Here is a 20,068-nt window from a genome sequence, read left to right as displayed (position 1 = left end):
GGAGAGAGTGGGAGGGTAACTGGACAAAAGAAGAGAGTCTCCAGTGTCTATGCTGGTAGAGCAAGGCCGTGGCATTCACGCAAAACCACAAATAACCCAAAGATGATTTGAAAGGCAGCAGGGTCACTTTGAATTGGCTGTAGGCTGTCCACAGATGGGAAATGCTAGTCTGGTTCTATTATGCTGGTCAGGTTGATCTAGAATACTTTGGACCCCACACGTGTTAAGCACTCTACAGAGATGATCTCATTTGGTTTCTCAACAACTCTATGTGGTAGGTCCTCCCATCTGACAGATGGTAAAACCAAGGCTCAGAGAGGTAAAGTGGTTAGCCCAAATTCACTTAGGTAGGAGAAAGATACTGAAATACTGGGGTCTGCCCAAAGGAGTGTACCCAGGAAATGGAAGAGTGGGAAACAGGATTACAAACAGACCCAGTTGGGGAAAGCTAGATGTATAGCCTGGAGGACAAAACACTCAGAAGAAAAGGAAGGGAACTCAGACACTGTCTGCAGATTTCAGGGTTTGTATAGAACTCTCTGAGTCTAAGAGAATCGGGGAACATCAGAATATTTAGAGAAACAGAACTCTTGTCAGTAGAGGAAACAGGTTAAGTCCACTGTCCACTGCTCCAATGGAATAGACCAGCTCAGGGGTTAATGGGCTCAGCCCACTAACAGCCATTTGTGAGGGGAAATCTAGCATCTAATGACTAGAAAGTAGGGTTGAGGGACAGAGGATTGAGTGTAATTGACCTGTATCGCCTTCCGATTCTGTGTAAGCAGTTAGGAGGGGCGCGGCAGATCGCCTGCCTAATAGTGACTCACAAGCTAGAGACAAGGAGCTAACGGCCTGGGAGTAAACATTTGCCAGAGCTAACCCACTGATGTTGAAGAAACCTAAAATCCTATAAGGAAGGACTGAGGAAGTGGGGATCTCCACAGCACTCCTTTACAACGAGACAGAGAATGCTGGAGAAAGCGACAGCTCTGGATTCACAGGGGTCTGGGTTCAAATGTTAGTTCATCCACTTGCTTTGTGACCCAGGACAAGTGTTGTTAAAGCTCGTTGAGTCTCCGTTTCCTCATCTGTAACGTAAATAGGACAAAGCTGTCTCTTGGGGTAGTGTGAAGATTATGTGAGCCAATGCCTGTGAGGTAATAGAATGGCTGCTGCCTCGTGGGGACTCAGTAAATAGCTCCTGTGGGTCTAATGGCGATTTCTTTGCTCTGTCTCCCCAGCGAGTGGCATTAAGCCTTGAAGATGACGGACTGCCCTGAGGATGGGACCACTCCCTTCGTGCCTCACAGAACTCAGTCCCATGCACTACACTCTCTGGATGGTGTATGCCTGGATGATGGGGTTTCTGTATGTGGGTCTGTGTGAGTGAGTGTGTGTGTGTGTGTGTGTGTGTGTGTGAGATTTCTTTTTAATTTATGTTGCGGAAAGGTAACCACAAAGTTATGATGAACTGCAAACATCCAAAGGATGTGAGAGTTTTTATATGTATAATGTTTTATACACTCTTTAACTGGTTGCACTACCCATGAGGATTTCATGGACTGGCTACTGCTGAGTGACTAACATGATATATAACCAAATGGGGCTGATGGTACAGTAGCTTACTCATCATTTTAAAACTATATTTACAGAGGGCATTTGGTTCGGGGGGGACTTTTTTAGGTTTTGGAGTTTGGGGTTTGATTTTTTTTTCTTAGTAATATGAAATGATGACGCTTTGTGGCTATCCATCAACATAAGTGCAAAAAAGAAGAAAACACTTCAACTCCCTCCCCCACTTAGATTATTTATTAACATATTTCAAAAATAAGATTAGTTCTATAAATAATTTAGAGACACGAGAGTATTTATTTTTGGTATGAGTGGCCCACCATGCAGACTGTGTGTGCGTTTACGTTTCTATGTGTATGTGTGTGAGAGAGACAGATCTGTAGAGAAGAGGCGCACCTGTGGCTGTTCAAATCCATACGGAGAAATACATTGGAAAACAGTCCACGGAGGGGTATCTGTAGTTTTCAGAGAAATATTTGGGAATTTGGCTCAAAAAAATGGATGCCGTGGCTTGCGTAAACACGTAGTGGAAGAGGCAGATCTTTTCCACCTCTGGCAACTCCTGGGACCCTAGTCAGTCAGGCACAGGCTTTCAGGTGCCCCACGGCTGCTGTGACTCCCACTTGGGCTTTCTCTTCTGTGGCTGAGGCCAGTGCGCAGACTTCACACGGTGCCAGAAGTTCTCGGGAGCTCGGGCGCGAACATGCCCAAACCTCGGCTACTCCTTGTTTTAAAGTTAGACATTTCAAGTAACTTCCTTTTCCTTCAGGATGCTCGGATTGAACTCATTATGTTTCCTCGGAAGCACTCCTAGGGTGCCGTCCTTACTCGTGGAGAGAGCTAAGTGGAGACATTTCTAGAACAGCCCAAGTTTCCTGTAGAGACTGGCTCAGGCGGTGAACCTCTGAGATACGCAGTGGGTGAGAGTAAGGACGGTGGAATAGGTTCTGTTACATCTCGTTTTCTCCCTTTCCCTTACTCTCCGCCATTCCCTGTAAGTGGGGGGTGACTACACAGGCCTGCTACCATCGTGTGTTCATATAGATGAAAGTAGCTTTTGACTTAAGTCAGAAAAAGTGGCCAAACTTGAAGTCCTGCGAGGGGGAAATGGCATACGCAGCATTACAGTATATTGGCTATATATGTTCACACAGGGATTTGGTTTACTACTTTGTAAATAAAAGGAAAAATTCTGGGTATATGTATAGATTTTTTTTTTCATTATGGACACCTTTCTTTGTTTTTCCTGGGTGTTGGAAGAGGTGGGAGAAGTGCTTTTTTTTCTTTGTGTGGTCTACCATTGAAAACATAATCCTGCGGTCCAGAAGGAATTCTGTCCTCACCGGCTCTCTCATCCAAGATCTGATCTTTTCTTAACTCTGCTGTTCTGCCACTTCACTCCCACCAGGCAGCCAGGGACAAGACATGTGAACAAATTGAACAAATTCTGACACCCTTCCCCTCAACAGCCCCCAACTCAATGAAGCTCAGAGGTCTCACCAGCTTGATACCCTTCGCACTTCCAGGCAGGCATTCGGGAGTTCTGTAACCTTGCTCCTAGAACCTTTCTCCACATCACTCATGGTCTCCTAACTTCTGAGAAAAACAACTGTGTTCTGGAGCCTCGGCCCTATGCTCTGCGTAAACAAGCAATTTCCTCATGATACACACGTGTTGTAGTCCTGAAACATTCATTGAGAGGTAATTGACCTAGAGACCAATACCAAATAGGATTTTAAGAACAGGTGGCCAACTCCTATGGAGCTTAATCACTTCCTATTATTCTTTCAAGAATGGAAAGTAAAATTATTTTTGACTGAAGAAAAATGACAAAAAACATTTTGAGATTTACCGAAACAAGCAACTTTTTCTATGACCTGCCTCCAAAGAAATAGAATCTCCTGGGGAAATGAGAGCAACGACTAATGGGTAGTTTCTAAACTTTCAGTCAGATCCTGGCCTTCACAGAAAAACAACAACAACAACGAATGGAGTCAGGATGGCTCAGCCTGAGACCTCAAAATGACGATGAACCACGGCTTTCTCAGAGACATGCGTGTTTCCTGAATATGCTTCAGCTGCAGTTTGGAAGAGGCAGCTGTGGGACAAGCTCCAGAAGGCGAATTGCAGAATCCTCACGTGTCCGACGGTAGTCAGTAAGATGAAATCTGAAGAGGTCAGGTCCATCCTCCCTCTCTAGTCTTGGAGGCGTCCGAACCTCATTTTGAGGTATAATGCATTTCTGTTGCCTTTTGCCCCTGTGCTCTCATGTATCTACAGCCAATAACAGATCATAGTCATTGGACTACAGAGCTGGAAGGAAACCTAGAGATCATGCCAGGAGGGTAGAAGATTTATCAGACTTTTTTTTTTTTCTCTGTTTGGAAGAAACTGGTCCCAGACCTTTTCCTCCCTTTCCTTCTCCAGGAGACTACTTTGGGCTGCCTGAACACTGTACCAAACCTGCTACCTGTTTAATGGCCTATGCTTCCAGTGGAATTGTGAAGACACTGGTAGAAAGAGCCTTCCAGAAATAGAAAACTAACATTTTATTTATTTACTCTTGATAGCATGATTATTTATAAAATAGCTTGAGGTAACCTTTAACCTCAAGATGAGATCGGAATTAAATTTATGGCAATAAGTACTATGATCCTTCCAATTTTCTCTGTGAGTGCAGTATTGACTCCATTGAAAACATAATCCTACAGTCCATTCAGTGAAATCATTTGCCAGGTACCAATTAAGTGCCGGGCAATGCAGATGGACAGGTCACTCAAGTGTTTTCTGTCCTAATGGAGTTCACAGTAACAATAGGGGAAGACACGTGGAAACAAAAAAGGAATAGATTCTTTTCAGAGTACTATTAAGGCACAAAGGAGAGAGAGGTCATTTCTACGTAAGGAGATGAGGAATGGGGTCAAGAAAGGCATTGTAGAAGTGACCTTATGCTAAGTCTTAAAAACTAAGTCGGGGTGTCCGGGCTGCTGCAGGCAGGGGAGGACACAGGCATGAAACAGCATGGGGACTATAAGGAATGGCGTGTAATTCATTGTAATGAGCAAAAGGCTCAGGGGGGACTTAGCAAGAAATGAGGCTGAATGGAAAGACAGGTTCAATGTAAGCACTTTATAGAATACTTATGTTTAATTTCTGATTCAATTATGCAAACGTTTCTTAGTCATTTCTTGTGTACGAGGCACCAAGTGCATCACGGAGAGTTCATCAGGATGCATCGCCAGCACTTTGCAGACATGACAGTCTTTAGCCTCCAGCTTTCCAGTGGCCAAAGGGAAACAGTGACTGCGTTTCATATGTTTGAGTTGACCTTTTTTTGAATATAACGGTAATGGAATTTTCACAGAAGCACTCCACGTTGTCAAGAACCTCTGAGATTTTCTCAACGTTGAGAAAACGAAATTTTGGAGACGGGTAGTCTCGATCTCCGAAGTTTGTTTGGGAGGGAACCCCAAACACTGTCTAGTCAGGTGCTGGTGGGAATCGGGAGAGAGCACAGGATGTGAGCCTCACTCCTCTCCCTAACTCCAGCCATACTCATGATTTCACAGAATATAAATGAGTTCGCAATTAAACATTCAGAGTAAATAACTTCCTTTCCCATCAATGCATGAAGATAGAGTATCGGAGTCTTCTCACACTGTATTTTTAGGGTATTGGGGATCTTCAGGATACAGAGACCTTAGAGGTGGAGGAATTACAGCTTCAAATTTTCAGTTAATATAAGAAATCAGGAAGCTCTGTTCATTCAGGCTATGCACCATGTGCATAGTCAAGAATCAGCAGAAACCCTCTGCATTTGCAAACACTTTGTGCTATAAAAAGTAATTTTAAAAAAGCCACCTGTATATGTATATATATTTAAAGACATGAAGGTTTTGATACTTTTTTACAAAAACTACAAGAGAAAACATACCTGTACAAACGATGTGTTTTAAAATAGCATTTTGTTCTACACAGCTGTTGTTAATTTGGGGGTGAAGTACTGGTTTGCAGACTCCATCACATTGTACCCAAATGAATTTTCCTTGTTTGTCTTCCCCCCACACCCTCAAACAACCATATTTGATGTAACAGGCATGTTAGAATGTCGGCTCACACTAACGGTCTCTGCTCTTCTTGTCTTGTCATTCCGAGTTTCATTAGCTTCTGTGCTCAGTGTCCTTCGCAGTCTGGTTTCTGTTGCAGAAGCAAAGGGCAGTGTGCTGCATCTCACTAGCTGTACTAGCATCATCTTGGTGAACGAAAAACCAAATGTGAACATTTGTAAAATCAGTGCACTGTTTCTAGAGAGAGATTAAATTCATTTTTTAAAATCTGAAAGTGGTGTTTCACTGTGATGCTTTAATGACAATGATTGAGTCCCTAATGTACCCAGTTTTCAACATAAATTATTTTAGCCTTCCACAATCTTATGAGATAAATACTACCAATATTATTGTTCCCATTTTAGATAAGGAAATGGGTGAAGGAACTACCCAAAGTCACACGGTTACGTTTAGTATCCCCAAAGTACCCGTGGCACATGCAGCGCCCGGGTATGTGTGGCGTTCTCTGCCCAGGGTTTCCTTCTCTGCCTTTTCATCCGGCCAGCTCCTGCTTGTCCGTGGTACTTGGCTTAGGACTCTTCCTCCACAAATCCTCCGTTCTCGCAGACTCAGACCGAACTCCTAGGGTTAGGTAGTTTCTGCTTCCACAACAAATGTTACCTATTTGCACACCAATACTTCTGCCCCTCCTCTACTTCCAGACACTGAGGTTGCTCTTACCAAGGTCACTCAGGACCTCCTTGATGATAAAACTTATAAACACTTTCAGTCTTACCTTCCTTGACCTGGAAGCAGTATTTAACACGGTTGGCACTCCTTCTTGGAATACTCTTATTTGGGCTCACATGACACCATATTCCTGGTTTTTCTCTACCTCTCTGGTCACATCTTAATCTCCTTCACCCACCCCTTACATTATTGGTGTCTTGTCTCAAATCCATCCGCATTTGTCATCTCCAGTGCCACTACCTGACTACAGGTTACCATTGTCTTGGACGATCATCATCATAGATTAGCAACTACAGACCTGTACTTCACACTTTTAATCTTTCCATTTCCCAATCTATTCTACAATACCGCAACCAGAGTGATTTTGTCTAGAATCCAATAGGTCATGTCACCACCATCCTTTCTACTTTCCCGCTTAAGGCTCTTCATCTGTTTGTTTCCCTTGCATTAAAATCCAATACCTTCATATGGCTTGTAAGCCATTTGGCTTCTGCCCCTTCTCCAACCTCATTACAATATTCACAACCTCATTCTGTTTTCTAACCACACAGTTCTGGGCCCTCTATCTGGAATATTTCCTTGAAGAAGACTTCCCTTAGGCCCCTCGATTGGATTGGGAGCCATCCCATGTGCTTCCATAGTATTCTGTGTTTCCCCTATTTGTAACCTTTATCTCTACATTGTAAGTGCTTGTATACTCCGTAATTGCCTGTTCTGCAAGTTCTAGTAAGGTCTGTCTTGCTCACCACTGTATTCCCGGCACATAGCACAGTAAATGCGCAGTAAATCATGCTGAATTCAGGCACATCAAATACACAGACCACGTTCTTTCCGCTATACCATGTAATCTCACACCCCCAAACCTAAATCACTTTACAGCCTGAGTAGAGTCCAGTGTCCTTTAAATTTTCTCAGAACTTTTGTTATTTGCCACATCTGCAGATGCTCAGATTCAGCAGTTCCCGTATAATTTTTATAATTTCACTACTGGAAAATAACCTTGTGGCAACTACCTGATGAATCTATATACTTAATTGCAATTATCACAAGATTGTTGTGAGGATTCAAAGAACAAACATTTGTAAATGGATTTACATTTATTAGGTGCTTAATACCTGGTGGTTCCCTTCTCTTTTTTATACAATTCCCTTGTTACCACCCATATCCAGAGTTTTCTTTTTTTAAGATGTATTCATTTATTAGAGAGAGAGTGAGGGAGAGGGAGAGAGAGAATCCCAAGCAGACTCCCCGCTGAGCACAGAGCCCATTGCAGGGCTTGATCCCGGGACCCCGAGATCATGATCTGAGCCAAAATCAAGAGTCTGGTGCTCAACCGACTGAGCCACTCAGGCATCCCCCAGTGTTGTTTTTTGTTTGTTTGTTTTTTAATAAAATGCCTTATGGATTTATAGCAATTTACACTTTGCAAAGTATTTCCCCAATTTCCAAGATATTGTTTCCTATCCTTACAACAGTCCTGCCAGATGCATAACATTATTTTTCTTATTTTAAAGATACATTTAAGACCCAAAAAATTAATCAGTTCACCTTCCGTAACAATGAATCAAGTCGCACAAGGATAATTTTAACACAAGCTTCCAGTGATTTCCCCCCATCACACCCACTCTACACTCTGCTACCAGTTAATTTTTTTCAGGAAGAAGAGGAGTAATGGCAAGATTGGGAATGAGAATCAAGGTACCACGGACCTCAATACATAATAGTATACAGTTAGAGTGGCCAGGCCCCAAGAAGGAAGCCATCTCAGCACTGTCTCTGGAACTGATTTCATTCCCCCCTCTGGCTGGAACCTTGATGAGCTAAAGCAGTCTTCTAATAATTAGGATTTTGATTGTCCTTTGCCTATTCAAGGAGGAAAATTTTTCCACAGCCAGAAAGACTTCACAGAGGTCTGCCACTTTGGCCTGAAAAGACAAGGGCCTCTTGGGCATCAGTCAACTGCAGCTCATCCGGGGTGCTCTGCAAAAACATATCAACGCCTAGGTTCACCACAAGAGGACTTAATTGATTTGGGGTGGGCCCAAGCATCAGTATTTTTAAGATGTTCCCAAATGATTCCATTGTGCAGCCAGGACTGGGAATCACTGCTGGGTAAGCAGTGCGTAGAAAACGAGAATGGGAAATTAAATATTCAGTTTAACTTCTATTCACAGCACCTACTCTACAGACCAGTGAAGTAGAAAGGGAAAGGTAGAAATAAAAAGAAATAGAAAGTAAAAGGGATAAAATGGGAAATAAGTTAGTTCCAATCTCCACCGTGAATTCAGGAAAAGTATCTCTGGGAACAGTTTCCTTCAACTGGGGTCCGTAAACAGCCAAGTACAGTTGCAGCCAACTTTTGACACATCGTGTGCTGTGTTCCGTGGGGTCAGGTCACTTAAGCTTTTTTTTTTTTTTTTTTTTTTTTCCTGTGAGGTCAGCTCATTGAACCCCATTTTATTATTGAGACCTAGGTCCAGGGATGGTTATCAGCTTTGCCCGACTCACACAAGTCAGGGGTACTTAAACGGACGTCGAGCCTGAAAGGGCGCAGCACTCGGGGCGCTCAGCCGGAAGTCTTGAAGCAAGGTCTCCAGACCCGCAGCCCAAACCCAGGGGCGGTCCAGCTGCTTCAGCCTCAAGCTTGGGAGTAACCCGGGGGTTGAGCTTCAGCCTCGTTCCCGCCTCGGGCCGAGGGGGCGGGGCTGCATTGACCCCGCCTTCGGGAGAAAGGCGCCTTGTTTCCGCCGGGCTTGGGCCAGACTTGCCCCCACTTCCGGGAGCGGGAGAGACCCGGGCCGTTTAGCCAGGGCCGACGGCCTTGCCTTGACGTCACTTCCGCGCGCCCAGGTAAACGTCAGTGTTGGGCGCAAACAGCGGCGGTGAGGTTTGATGATAAAAGTTTGGTTTCGGGTCCCTCCTTGTGAACCATGGAGAGTGACTTTTATCTGCGTTATTATGTGGGTCATAAGGGCAAATTCGGCCATGAGTTTCTGGAGTTTGAGTTCCGACCCGACGGTAAGAGCGGCCTCTGGGCCCCCGGGACCGAGGACTGGGCCTGGGGCGGGGTGAGGGGGGAGGCCAGGGTTCCGGGATGTGCGAGGCGCTAGAAGAGGAAGGGACTGATGACTGCGGCGCGGACCTGAAAGGATCACTCCTGTGACCGCTCCATTGGTTCTTTCCATGTGCAGGGACTTCTGTTCCGTGACATTTTTTTACTAGAATTCTTCACTAAGCAAATATTGATCGCCTACCTTGTGCCAGGCTCTCTTTCACTATCTGGGATACAGGAGGCTCCCTCTCATGGAACGTATATTCTGGTGCTGGGAGAGATATAAACAACAACAACAACAAAAAAGATTCCAGATAGTGACGAGTGGTCAGAACATAAGACAAAATGATGGAATAATTGCTGGTGGGCTGCTTTTAAGCAGGGTGGCGCGCTCTCTGAAAAGGTAGTATTTGAACTGAACCCTGATGGACAAGAAGGAGCCAGCCTTGTGAAGCTCGGGAAGCTGAGCATTCTGGACAGAGGGAGTAACAAGTGTCAGGGCTGTAGGGCATGAGTGAGCTAGTAGGCATGTTTTAGGTGGCCAGTATGGCTGAAGAAGTAGTGAGCTCTGAGGAGGATAGTAGGAGACAATGTCAGATAAGTAGGCAGGGGGCACACCATGTAGGTGTTTACAGGCCATGACAAAGAGTTTGGATTTTATTCTAAATGCAGCAGGAAGCAATTGGAAAGTTTTAAGGAGAGAAGAGATGTGATCTTTTCCTGAAAAAGTGTTTTAATCATTGGGTGCAGAATGGGCAAGAGTGGAGACAGGGCTACTTATTAGGAGTCAGTTACAGTTGTCAAGACAAAAAGGATGTTGTTTGGGACTAGGGTGCTAGTAAAAGCGGATAGAAGAATTTAGGGTACAATGGGAGAACCAACAGGACTTTGCTGTTTGATAAGATCTGGGGGAAGGGCCACTGTGGTGAAGGAAAAGGAATCAAAGATGACAGAAAACTCCCACTAAATGGGGGCACAAAGATGAATCTGCCAAGCCCCAGTTGTAAACAAACAATGACAAGATAGTGTGTTTGGTAGTGTGACAACATAATGTGCTTACATGTGTGCCTTCTATTCCAAAGGTAAAAACTCATCTATTTCCTTTTGTCTTTTCCTTCATCCCCAGCATATACCCAGATTAGCCTTTTGGATGCACATATACACAAAAGGCCTTATATACCAGATATGCTTAATGATAAAACCACAACTTTTCCATCACAGGAATAGATCAGAGTGTTGCATGGTCACGTGAATAGTACGTAAACAGCAGTTTACAGTTTTCAAACTGCTTTCACAACTCATTTGAGCCTCAGGAGGCCCTGTGTGCAAGTAAGTTACCATCACTCTCCCTGTTTTCAGCTGAGGACGTTAACCTGCAGAGAGATGATTTGCCGGACTCACAAAAGAGTCTGCTTGTGTTCTTTAATCACACCGAGCTGCCTTTTGCAAGAATCGTAATTCAATGTCAGCAGTATTTTTGGCTTTGAGGCTATTTAATAGCGTAAAGTGAAGAACTGAGAAGACTGGTATTGTTGGAACACCAGAAGTACAAATAGTATTTCTGGTAGACACTGAAGGGAAAGCTAGGAGACATTTTAAGCAACAGCTGATAGTCTTAGTGAGCCAATGACACTTTATTCATATGTTTTTAATAAACACTGCCTTTGTTTTTTTTGTTCCTCACAGGGAAATTGAGATACGCCAACAACAGCAATTACAAAAATGATGTCATGATCAGAAAAGAGGTAATGAGCCTTCTGAGAGCCTTTCTTTTACTACAGTTTAGCCTTTTGTCTTGTTTTTGTTCTTTCTGGGAGTAGTGAAAAAGAATGGGAAGTATAGACATATGTACAGACACCTTCTAAAATTTTTCTCAGACCTTTTAGTGTATATTTTCTTTCACAGTGCTGAATCACTTACTGGTAGTCATTTGAAGTCTTGCAAATCTTGGTTTAAACCCTGAATCTGCTACTTACTGTGTGCCCCTGGGCAAATTCCCTGTTCTTTGTCTGCAGAAATAGAAATAATAAAACCCACCTCCCACCCTCCAGTGCTATCATGGAATTAAATATATTATACTTACAGGGTTTGGTACATTCCCTGGCTCATAGCTTTCAGTAGAGCTCTTTAATTTGCATTTGAATGGGGAAAGGGAGCGTGGGAAAGCAGTTCACATCATTGAATGCACGGTAGATGCCAGGCATGGCACTTGGTATTTTACATACAATTTTATTTAACCCTGATTGTAAGCCTGTTTGATGGGTGGTATTATTACCCTTTACAGTGAAGGCCCGGATATTAATGATGGGGCTTGTTCAAAGTCACCTCACCCTGGCTAGCAAGAGAGAAAGTGGGAGTTCAAAGCTGTGCCTGCCTCTGTCAAGTCCGTGTGCTCCATTTTGTGTAACTCCTGCCGCACTATTGAGGCTTCATCCAAGCTTCTCTTTCCTTTTAACCACTTTGTCACATTTGAAGATGTCTTGTCAATATATTTTCATACTGTTATATTTAGCATTCAGTTTTATGTTTACCCACGCATGTCAGTCTCCTTATATTTTTTTTTATGTGGACTAATATGCAAAATGAATTTTCAAAGACATGTCTCTGCTCTTCATTATCATGTCAGCTAGTTAGGAATAACCAGGGTTACTCACAGATCTTTTGTTCTGGGTTCAGGTGTGAGTTGGGTCTGTAAGCAAGGAGAAGGTCCAAGTGAACAGAATGTGCCAAGAAGTAGAAACAGGTAGATGGGGTCTGAGTAGGCACTGGGCACTTCTGGCCCTGCCCTCTTCACGCCTGAGTGCCATCCCCCTTATAGAGGTGCCAGAAACTAGGTTTTAGGAGTAGGGTTTTTGTTGTTTTGTTTTTAACTTGCATCACTATCCGAGTCAGAACACTTGCTTAGGGATGCAACTTAAGTTCCGTTTTTTAATTTGCTTTCAGGCTTATGTACATAAAAGTGTAATGGAGGAACTGAAGAGAATAATTGATGACAGTGAAATTACCAAAGAGGATGATGCCTTGTGGCCTCCCCCTGACCGAGTGGGCCGGCAGGTGAGTGTTTTAGCAACTGTCCTGTAGTGCAGAAGTCTTACAAGATGAGTTCTGCCCTGCATCTGCCATTGAATCCCTGTGTGTGCGCGCGCCCTGCACAAAGCAGATAACCAGCACCTTTATCCAAGGAAGCAGTAATCCCACAGGGAGGAACAGAGAGAGCCAGTGGTGCTTCCGACCACCTAGAGCCTAGCCCTGGATTTCCTCACGTGACTCCCCCCCAGCCCTTCTCAGAGGGTTTGCTGCCCACCTCACTTACCGAGTAACTACTACGGACAAAGCATTGTGAACATACAAAGAGAAATAGAGCGTGATTATTTTGCAATCTAATAGAAGGAACATACGCAAGCAGATAGGTATATGTGTTTAAATTTATGGCTTATATATTTATTCTGAAGACCATTATGGTAATTAAAATAAAAGCCACTGTCATACTTGACTGTGTTAACAGGGAAGCTATTTCTCTCCACCTCAACTGCTACCTTGCTAAGCTAGACTTCTAATTGATTTCCTTTTTTCTTTTGTCCTGTACAGCCTGTTTTTCCATCCTGAAACCAGACTAATCTTTTAAAATGTAAATGTATTCCACTGATTTTAAGTTCTCCACTGCCTTCCCACTAAATAAAATCCAGGACGACTGGGTGGTTCAGTCGGTTAAGCATCTGCCTTTGGCTCAGGTCACGATCCCAGGGTCCTGGGATCAAGTCCTGCATCGGGCTCCTTGCTCCACGGGGAGCCTGCTTCTCCCTCTGCCTGCCACTCCCCCTGCTTGTGTTGTTCTCTCTCTTTCTCTGACAAATAAATAAATAAAATCTTAATAAATAAGATAAAATAAAATCTGAACTCCCACCTTATCTTCTACCATTCAGATAATCTTTTACTGTGTTCAGACCTCACTGACCTTATTTCTGTTTCTCAGACACAGCTAGGTTGTTCCTAGTTTGGGACATTTGCTGCATCCTTCCTGGAATGTTCTATCCAACATTGTCTTTGTTATTGCAGGTTTCAAACATTACTTCCTCAGTAATGTCTTGCCTATCCATCCAATCTAAAATGTCCCTCCCTATTTTTTGTGTTTTTTTTTTTTGTAAGATGTTTTATTTTCTTTGTAGCATTTATTATTGTCTGAAATTGTCTTGTTTGCTTTTCTTTATATATCTCTTTTCCTCCCCCACTACAACAGATTTGCATATACCCCTGCAAGCTCCTTCAATACAAGGATTTTTACCTATTTTTTTCAGTGCTATATTTTTAGTGACTAAAATAGTACCAGTGTATAGTAAAAGCTCAATAATAATTACATTTATTAATATAAAAACCCATATAAGTTAATTCTTAATTCACCTCAATGGTGGGTCAACTTTTTTTTTTTTTTTTAAATGTAAATCCAAGTTAGTTAACATACAGTGTATTACTAGTTTCAGGAGTAGAATTTAGTAATTCATCAGTTGCGTATAACACCCAGCCCTCATTACATCAAGTGCCCTCCTTAATGCCCATCACCCAGTTACCCCATCCCCCCCAGCAACCCTATTTGCTCCTTATAGTTAAGAGTCTCTTATGGTTTGTCTGCCTATTTTTATCTTCTTTTATTTTTCCCTCCCTTCCCCTATGTTCATCTGTTTTGTTTCTTTAAATTCACATATGAGTGAAATCATATGGTATTTATCTCTCTCTGACTTATTTTGCTTAGCATAATACTTTCTAGCTCCATCTACATCATTGCAAATGGCAAGATTTCATTCTTTTTGATGGCTAATATTCCACTGTATATATACACCACATTTTCTTTATCCATTCGTCTGCCAATGGACCTTTGGGCTCTTTCCTTAGTTTAGCTATTGTGGACATTGCTTCTATAAACATTGGGGTGCAGGTGCCCCCTTTGAATCACTATTTTTGTATCCTTTGGATAGATACCTAGTCTACCGCTTGAAGAGTGAAATGAAAATCTCATCCTCAGTACTTTCTAAGGTTAACTTTTTTAGTTTATATCCACGGGATCTCAGTAAAATCATGTATATGTATTTTGCTTTACCATTAATTTTCAGCTCTATTAACTCCTTCAACAATCACAGTAGTCCTGTGAAGAAAACAGGCCATACTCCTATCCCTAGCAACAACCTATTGGATAAGGTAATTACAACAAAATCCCATTCATCATAGCAACAAAAGCTATAAAGAACTTGCGAGTAAATTTAATAAGATATATAAAATTTAAAAGGGCTTTATAGAAGAACATAAAAATATGTATCATTTTTATGGATGGAACAACTCAATTATTTGGTAAATTCATTCCAATTCAAATCAAAATCACAACTGGATTTTTCCTAAAGCCTAAAAAAGCATTAAATTCATGGAAGATCAAAGGGACAAGAGTAACCAAGATAATTTTGAAGATTTCTTGAAAAGGTACAGTCATCTACTGTGGTATTGCCTCAGAATTGACCAGTAAACAGCGGAGCAGAATAGAGAGCCCAGGAACAAACCCATGAATATATGGGAACTCCGAGCAGGGTATGACCGAGGTGAACTTTCAAATTAATAGAAAAAGGATGGATTGTTTAACAAATGGTATAAGTTGGCAGTATGTTTATAGAATATTTTTAAGTTAGACCATGTGTAGAAATAAAACAAGATTTTAAAACAGAAAATATAGACTATCTTCTATTATTTTGGGTAGAGAAGGAATATTTTAAATTCCTCAAGGGAAAAGATTGATAAATTTGACTTCTTTAAAGTCAAAACTTCTGTTTAGCTAAAGATGTCCTGATAAAGTTGAAAGATAAGCCACAAATTGAAGGAAGATATTTGCAAAACATATATGGCAAAGGGTATATATCTAGAATATATCAAGAACTACAAATTAATAATAAAAAGATAACCCAGGAAAAAAAAAGATAACCCAGTGACAGAATATGTAAAGGTTCTGAATAGGCAGTTTACAGAACTGGAAAAACAAGTGGCCGATAAATATATGAAAATATCTACATTTTGAAAAGTGAAAATTTGGAAAATAATGAGATACCATTTCAGACCCATTAGAATAGCAAAAAGTGGGGGTGGGGGACCATCAAGTTTTAAAAACAATGTGAGAAAGAAAAAGGAGATCTTATATAGAAGTGGGAATAACATCAGTACAACCATTTTAGGAAATAATTTGGTAGTAACTGGCAAAATTGAAAAAAACTATACCTTCTAGGAATATTCCTAAAGACATTTTCACATGCGTACAAGGAGATGCATAGAAGAATATTCTCACCACATTGTTTATAGTACAGTAAATTGGGAACTTAAGTCTGCTTAAATAAGGATATGAATGGAATATTCTAAAGCATTTAAAACTAATGAATTAGATCACATACAAAAACAGTGTTGGATGAAAAAAGCAAAAGGATGCATATATGATCATTTTTGTAAAAATTTGAAGACATACTACCAAATCTAAAAACGTGAGTGGAAAGTGTAAATACATCTCAACTTCTGGGATGCGGGAGGGAGAATGGAATGGGAGGTGGACCTAAACTTTGGATGTGTAATGTTTTATTTCTTTAAAAAATTTGACACAAGTATGACTTAACATTTTCACATCTGGATGTTAACATTGGTTTCATAGTTTTCTATATTTTCTGTTAGAATTCTTTCATAATTGAAAACTATAAATCAAAAAGAAATAGGAAAAAAATTAAGAAAAAAGAAGTAGAACTTACTAGATTGTAAATTCCTCAAGGGCACAGACCTTTGGTTTTTCCCATGTGTCCCGAACACCAAGAACAGTAGCTGGCACACAGTGAGCACCCCCATGGAAATTTTTTAAAGATTTGTGCTACCTGTGTCCCTGTTTAGAAATTGAGACCCAAGACCATACAGCTGGTAGTGACAAAGCCGGGATCAAACCCAAAGTCTAGACTTCTCCTTTTCCCATGTTGCCCAGAAAGATTAGGTTTTTGGTATTTGTAAAGCACAAGATTTATACGTTACTCCACTTTCTTAACAATGAAAACTCCTATGTAAAACTTGTAAATTCTTCCAAATCCCAGAAATGGTAGAGCCTGACAAACACATCTTCCTCTAAGAGTATGAGCTACTCAAGGACTAAACCAGTATTTAATTTCTCTCTGTTTCTAGATCCAGCACAGGTTAGTGCTCAGATGATATATCTTCTGTGTGGTTGATGGAAAATCCAGCTTGACTTAGTTTTTTTTAAATGTTTCTAGGAGCTTGAAATTGTCATTGGAGATGAACACATTTCTTTCACCACATCAAAAATTGGTTCTCTTATTGACGTCAATCAATCCAAGTAAGTGTCTGTGACCCTTACATCCAGGTGTGTCTGTTTTGAAGCAGACTGATATGAAACCCTTAACCAAATTGGGACCATTATGGTAAGATCTGGTACAAATGCAAGACAGAAGGGGTCAGGGGCACCTGGGTGGCTCAGTTGGTTAAGCATCTGACTCTTGGTTTCAGCTCAGGTCGTGATCTCAGGATCACGCGATCAAGCCCCACGTCAGGCTCCACACTTAGCTCAGAGTCTGCTTAAGACTCTCTCTCCCTCTGTCCCTCGTCCTCTCTCTCGCTTGCTTGCTGTCTCTAAAATGAATAAATCTTAAAAAAAAGAAGGGCTCAGCTTTGTTCTTATTAGAGAGAGACCCCAAATTATTCTCAAGGGCTTGCTGCTGTTGCTTTTGATGTTTTATTCAGTCACTGTTACACACAGCTTCTCAGTGACACACAGAGTAATGTCATAGGAGCAGCCAAAATAAGAATCTGGCCAGAACAGAAAATGAAATAGGGGCGCCTGGGTGGCACAGTGGTTAAGCGTCTGCCTTCGGCTCAGGGCGTGGTCCCAGCGTTACGGGATCGAGCCCCACATCAGGCTCCTCCGCTATGAGCCTGCTTCTTCCTCTCCCATTCCCCCTGCTTGTGTTCCCTCTCTCGCTGGCTGTCTCTGTCTGTGTTAAATAAATAAATAAAATCTTTAAAAAAAAAAAAAAAAAAAAAAGAACAGAAAATGAAATATACCAAAACAGGTGCTTGAGAGAAACTGTAGAGTCACAGGGTCGACCTGAACACCTCTTCAGTGTTGGCTGTTCAGACTAGCACATCTTATAGTCTGACAATGGTGAAACTTGCAATTATTTAGAATACAAACTTAAAACTTAATGTTGTCAGTAGGGCAAATTATAAAGTTGAGACATGAGTCTGTATGCTACAAAGAGTCCTTAGAATTTGGCAATCTCTGGGGGTGCCTGGATGGCTCAGTCGGTTAAGGGTTTGACTCTTGATCTCAGGTCAGGTCTTGAGTTCAAGCCCTGCGTTGGGCTCCACGCTGTGCATGGAGCCTACCTAAAAAAAAGAATTTGGCAACCTCTCTCTCCCGTGTTTTGAGGATTTGGAATTAGATATGGCTCACTTTTATATTTATTATTATTTTTTAAAGATTTTATGTATTTATTTGAGAGAGAGAGAGAATGAGTGGGGGAGAAGGAAAGGCAGGCTCCCTGCTGAGCAGGGAGCCCAACACGGGGGCTCAATCCCAGGACCCTGGGATCATGACCTGAGCCAAAAGCAGATGCTTAACTGACTGAGCCACCCAAGTGCCCCTATGGCTCACTTTTAGTACATACTGGGTGTAATTGTCTTCCTTTGGACAGTCTCCTTGTTCTTAGCCAGTTGTGCCATAATAATCTTCAGCCTCTTGATCCTGCTTAGTACTACTTCTTTTTTAAAAAAAAGCTTTCCTAATTCTGAAAGTAATACATGCTCATTGTAGAAAATGCAGACAAATAAAAAGGGGAAAATCACCCACAGAATTTAACAATTAGACAGCCAGTAATATCTTGAAGTATTTGTCTATTTCCCATGCATTAAAAACTATGTAACTTTTAAGTAGCACAAAAAATATAACTGAGATCAGCAGTCTGTTATTTTAATAGTTATTTTTTTCATTTAATATAAATATTTCCCCATTAAAAACTATAACATTTTAGGGGCGCCTGGGTGGCGCAGTCATTAAGCGTCTGCCTTCAGCTCAGGGTGTGATCCCGGCCTTCTGGGATGGAGCCCCACATCAGGCTCCTCCGCTGGAAGCCTGCTTCTTCCTCTCCCACTCCCCCTGCTTGTGTTCGCTTTCTCGCTGGCTCTCTGTCTGTGTCAAATAAATAAAATCTTAAAAAAAAAAAACAAAAAACTGTAACATTTTAAATGACCTTGTTTAATATATAGCACATAGCCTTTTTCTTCTTTATGGACACTTGGTTGTTTTTAAAGTTTTAATTCTGTAAATACCTTTATGTAAATAATCTGGGTTGTTAAATGTTTTGGTTTTTTTGCCAGTTTTTTTTTCCAGCTTTTTAAACATGTTTTTCCTCTTGTATTATAGGGACCCAGAAGGCTTACGAGTATTTTATTATCTTGTCCAGGACCTGAAGTGTTTGGTCTTCAGTCTTATTGGATTACACTTCAAGATTAAGCCAATCTAGATCAAAAATTGGTGTGGACACGAGGGGGTTTTGGGGTACCTGTTTTTAATTACCATTATCAGGAAATTTTTGTGTATATCAGGGCAATATTTTTTTTATAAACTATAAATGACTGTCTTTAATAAATACAATAACAAATGCAATTTTTTGTTATTTTATAAAGACCTGAACATGCGAACTCTCAACTATTTTTTAAAACACTAACACCCTGTGTGTTTGCCAATGTATCACCAAAAATCTCTTAATCAACTGTAGATATAACTACCAATTTACAGGAATAAGAGAATAGAGAGAAAAGTTAGAAAATATAATAGATTTTTTAAAAAGAAAGAAAATAAAATAGAAATCTAATCAATATCCAAAGGAAACTCCAGGGTAGAGGATCTGGCTTCAATAAACAAATTGCAAACGTAAAATAGAGATGGTGTGGGAAGTGGTAGATTGAAGGAGATTTAAGAAACACATAATCAGTACACTGTTTGGACCCTATTTGGATTATGACTCAAAAAAACATAAAATTGACATCATTAAGGAAATTTGGACACTGGGTATTTTATATTAATGAAGTATTGCTAAAATTTTGGGTGTGAAATGGGTTTTTCCCCCTCTGGCTTTATTGAAATATAATTGAGGTTAGTGTTTTTTAAATCCTCTTTTACAGATACATCTGTAGGTGTTTCAGTATGGAGGAAAACATTTTGGTTTAGTACTATATAAGGGATAAAATGCCTGGTCTCAGAGAAGTTTTCTAATAATCCATTTTAAAAATCAGTACAGGAACTGAGACCTAGCTGGTATGGACAGTGTGGGAATTTGTTCGGTAGGCAGATCTGCAGGAACTTTTCCTGGCTGCTAAATTGCACTGCTTCCTTAGGCAAATTGCTGGTTTACCAGGTCATGGGCGCTGAAAGGAACTGGGCTTGGTAAGTCTCATTTGTGGGGAGGTGATTAGGATAAGCTCACATCCCACAAGACAGGGCAACTTGGGACGTGTCCCAAGTCTTTGACTCCTAGGCCAGTGTTCCCGCCCCCAATACGCACAATCTGCCTCCTTCAAAGATAGCAGCAGCTTAGGTCCAGATCTGGGACCAGAGATGTCAGGGTTCCTA

General features: G+C 41.3%; 2 protein-coding genes across 8 annotated transcripts in view; both read left to right on the top strand.

The window, feature by feature from the left end:
- The window catches only part of LRP8 (LDL receptor related protein 8), a 78,826-nt gene extending 72,913 nt beyond the window's left edge, over positions 1 to 5,913 (top strand). For all 7 annotated transcript variants that reach the window (XM_045799507.2, XM_045799506.2, XM_045799505.2 and 4 more), the window contains one exon: positions 1,242 to 5,913. In XM_045799507.2, the coding sequence (XP_045655463.2) occupies positions 1,242 to 1,280 (39 nt within the window). In that variant the 3' untranslated portion in view covers positions 1,281 to 5,913. The remainder of the gene's footprint in view (positions 1 to 1,241) is intronic.
- Positions 5,914 to 9,193: 3,280 nt separating this feature from the next.
- Positions 9,194 to 19,102, top strand: MAGOH (mago homolog, exon junction complex subunit). Its single transcript, XM_045799508.2, has 5 exons — positions 9,194 to 9,386; positions 11,107 to 11,165; positions 12,364 to 12,474; positions 16,692 to 16,774; positions 18,860 to 19,102. The coding sequence occupies exons 1-5, from the start codon at positions 9,299 to 9,301 to the stop codon at positions 18,957 to 18,959; spliced, it is 441 nt and encodes a 146-aa protein (XP_045655464.1). The 5' UTR covers positions 9,194 to 9,298; the 3' UTR covers positions 18,960 to 19,102.
- Positions 19,103 to 20,068: the final 966 nt, after the last annotated feature.

This window comes from Ursus americanus, chromosome 12, assembly GCF_024610735.1.
Source record: "Ursus americanus isolate L20-20 chromosome 12, mUrsAme1.1.p, whole genome shotgun sequence".
NCBI lineage: Eukaryota > Metazoa > Chordata > Mammalia > Carnivora > Ursidae > Ursus > Ursus americanus.
This window is presented reverse-complemented; position numbering and strand designations above follow the sequence as displayed.